Here is a 3,635-nt window from a genome sequence, read left to right on the forward strand (position 1 = left end):
AATTGAAGCAACAGAACACAAATTGCAGGAATTGTAAAATGCAGAAGGTAAATGGCAGAATCTTAGAGAGCAAGGAATATAAATTGACAGAATCTTAAATGACAAGAAAGGTAAATTGCATGAAATGTAAAGGGGGCTGGGTGCTGGAAATTAAAGAGGCTGAAAATCAAAGCTCAGGACAATTGCAGGAATTGTAAATTGCAGGAAATGTAAATCAAGCTCACAGCAAACTCAAATGTAAATTGCAGAGGAATTAAATTGCATAAAAGTAAATTGAGAGCAATGGAAACAGAAAGCAATCGGAACAAAAGATTAAAATCAAGCTCAATGTAAATGAATTATAAAATTGCAGAAGAGGGAAATTGGAGTAGAAGATTGCAGGAATTGAAATTTTGCATAAACTGAATTCAAGATTTAAAAATAGAAAGTGCAGAAAAATTAAAAGTGTTTCAAAGAGGATTTTCTATTCTACACTACTCCTAATGCTCTCTAGTAGAGCCAGCCTCCTTTTTTCTAAAATGGAATAGATGCCTTTATATAGGCATTTTACAAAATGAAAAATGAAATTGAAATTGAAAACAAATTATAATTAAATGAAATTTCTAATCAAGCTTGTTCTTGTGCCTTTGAGTGATGATATGGCCTTTGCTTGCTTTGGATTTGAAGAGAGATGGGTCCGGTTGGCCTTGGTTCAATTGGTTTGGAGCATGGGTCAAGGTTGCTTGGTTCAAGTTGGTTTGAGGCATGGGGCAGCTCCCAGTGAAGTGCTCAGTTAAGTAATGCAACGTAGCGCTACTTGAAACCTTGCCTAGTGCTCACTTATTGAGCGCTCAGTTCACTCATTGAGCACTACCTAGTGCATAGGATGGCCTCCCAAGTGTGAAAGTCACGAAAAAGTTAAAAGAAGTAACGTAGCGCTACACAGGATGCCTTGGTTCCCCTCTTCGATCTTTGGTTGCTTCATTTTGTGAGCGCTATACTTGATTTTTGGGTCTTAAAGATGCCTTTCACTTGTGCTTCAATTTCATGTCAAATATGGATTGCTATATATCGTTGGAAAGCTCTGAATGTCAGCTTTTTAATGCAAGTAGAAGCACATCAATTGGATATCTGTAGCTCAAGTTATGGCCCTTTGAAGGAGGCGTGGTCATGCTGTCACAAGGCTAGAAAAAAACCCGAAAAAGTTAACAATTTTAACGTAGCGGTCCCTGTAATTGAGCGCTAGCCTTTGTTTCCTTCATTCATGGTCATGGGCCACACTTTTGAAAGCGTGGCCTAAGGCATCAAAGTGTGGTCCAACTTCAAAGTGTGCTTCAAAACTCTTTTTTTTTTCTCCTTTTTAGCTTATTTTGTGCTTTTTTGCTTCTTTTTCTTCTTATTTACTACAAAGTTTTTCAAATCAAAAGATAAAAAAATATACCATTTAAGCATAAAAGAATGCAATATTTAAGCACTAATTATCAATTTCTTGTATGAAAAAGTATAGAAAAACGTGACATGATGACATGTCATCAGCTATGAGAGCTTGGAGGGTAGAAGTAAGACCGGTAAGACTAGAGGTAAGTGTAGTTTAAAGTTCTTTTTGTCCTTGGAGAATGGAACGGAGTGTTTTATCTTGATTGGAGGAAGGGGAAGGGTAGGTGATTTGAGGGGCTTGTGGTTAGTTGGGTTGAGGTGCTTGCCTTTGATGAGGCGGTTGGTAGGTTTGGTAGTTTCTTCCTTAGTTTGGTTGTTGATATGGAGGGTTTTGTGAGTATCGATTTTATGGATTGTTGTTGTTCCACCTTTGATTTCCTCCATTGTCCCTACCTCCTTGGTTATAATTATCCCACCATCCTTGGTTGGAATTGTCTTGCCAACCATGATTATAGTTGTTACCCCCTTGATTGTAATTGCCTCATTGTTGAGGATATCCTTGATTGTAGTTGCTTCCTTGTTGAGGATATCCTTGGTTGGGATGGTTGTAGTAGGCATTAGTAGCCACTATGGTGTTGTCCTCTTGGAGGCTCGGACATTCATCCGTGTAATGGGATTAGCAAGAGCAAATACCGCACACTCTTTGGGAAACCAATTGTTGACTTTGTTGTTGATGAGGAGGTTGAGGTTGTTGTTGATGAAGTGGAGGTTGTTGTTGATTTATTTGGAGTTGCTTTAGAATACATGTCATCTTGCCCAAAGTTTTAGTAAGGGCAGCGGTCTCACCACTAAAATAAACTTTATTTACGGCTCTAGGATGATTGTTCCTTTGTCTAGCATGTAAGGTGGACTCGGCCAAATCGGTGATCAATTGCCATGCCTCTTCTACCATTCTATATTTTGTCAAGGAACCATTGCTTGAAGCATCTAGAAGGATCTTGTCTTGCGGTTTCATTCCTTGGCAAAAATAGCTAATCAACATTAGAGTGTCAATCATATGGTTGGGGTATGAGTCAAGAAGCTTTCGGAACCGTTTCTAATACTCATATAGAGTTTCCAATTCACCTTGGACAATGCATGAAATTTCTTTCCGTAACTTATCGATCACCGCCGCAGGAAAGAATTTGTCTAAGAACTCCCTTCTAAGCAAGTCCCAATCGCTAACAATCTCACTGGGCAAAGAATAGAACCACTCATTTGCTCTTCCTTCGAAAGAGAAAGGAAAAGCATACAACCAAACTGCAACTTCACTAGAGCCTTCCCGCCTAGTAGTAGAACATACACCTTGGAAGTCCTTAAGGTGTCTAATAGGATCTTGAGCGGGAAGTCCTTGGTACTTAGGAAGAAGATTGATCAAAGCAGTTTTGAGCTCAAAATTAGCATTCAAGTCCAGATGGCGCACTTGAGTAGGTTGAAGAACATAGTCCGGAGCACCGGCTTCCTTAAGAGTGACTCGTCTTGGAGTGGCCATAGTGTCCGTACTTAGATCAATAGAAGAGTTATTAGTAGGGGTGAGAATTTGAATTCCTATCATCATAATCTCCATCAATTGTGACAATAATTACTTATTGCTTCACTTAGTCAACCTCTAACTATAAAAAAAAGTCAAGTGAGGGTAATCAATTTGAGTTCACAGGTCCTAGTCAAACCCTAGGAAAGTCTAGCTTTAGTGACATGCAAATCAATTAGCAATTTCCAATTGATAATCAACAAAGGACATTAATAATTCAAGTGTCTCCAATATCTCAACCCCCAAGCCAAGAATGAAAAGTCTACTCCATAGCTAAAGTTGACATTTTCTCTAGAGAAGAAACTTCAAATCAAAGATATCCACTACAAGAGATTAACAACAATCAAACAATTGACAACAATAAACATAAAATTCCTCAATGCATTAATGGAAATCAAAGTAACAAGATCCAATTATAAGATCCAAAGTAAATTGAGCAACAAGAACACTAAATTGAGAATAGAAGAATTAGATCTACATCTTGAAGCAATGTAGAATTGAATTGACAATAGATCTCACCAATGGATCCAAGAGAATTCCAAATTGAGAAGCAAAAGCCTAGAGAGAAGCTAGAGTTTCTCTCTCTAAAAATGTAACTTCCAAAACCAACTAAAAATATCTAAAAGTGTGAATGAATGTCAATTCCCTCATCCCTTGGTCCTCTTAAGCCTTTTTGCGCCAAAGTTGGTTTAGATTGGGCCCCACAGCC

The 3,635-nt window shown here is 38.2% G+C and overlaps 1 protein-coding gene across 1 annotated transcript; it reads right to left on the reverse strand.

The window, feature by feature from the left end:
* Positions 1 to 2,452: 2,452 nt before the first annotated feature.
* Positions 2,453 to 2,887, reverse strand: LOC107605151 (uncharacterized). Its single transcript, XM_016306924.1, has one exon. The coding sequence runs from the start codon at positions 2,885 to 2,887 to the stop codon at positions 2,453 to 2,455; it is 435 nt and encodes a 144-aa protein (XP_016162410.1).
* Positions 2,888 to 3,635: the final 748 nt, after the last annotated feature.

Source organism: Arachis ipaensis, chromosome B1, assembly GCF_059453495.1.
Source record: "Arachis ipaensis isolate K30076 ecotype BB chromosome B1, ASM5945349v1, whole genome shotgun sequence".
Classification (NCBI taxonomy): domain Eukaryota; kingdom Viridiplantae; phylum Streptophyta; class Magnoliopsida; order Fabales; family Fabaceae; genus Arachis; species Arachis ipaensis.

Bases quoted from the DNA above. Each gene is read 5' to 3' on its own strand.
- LOC107605151 (XM_016306924.1), bottom strand. From the start codon at position 2,887: ATGGCCACTCCAAGACGAGTCACTCTTAAGGAAGCCGGTGCTCCGGAC.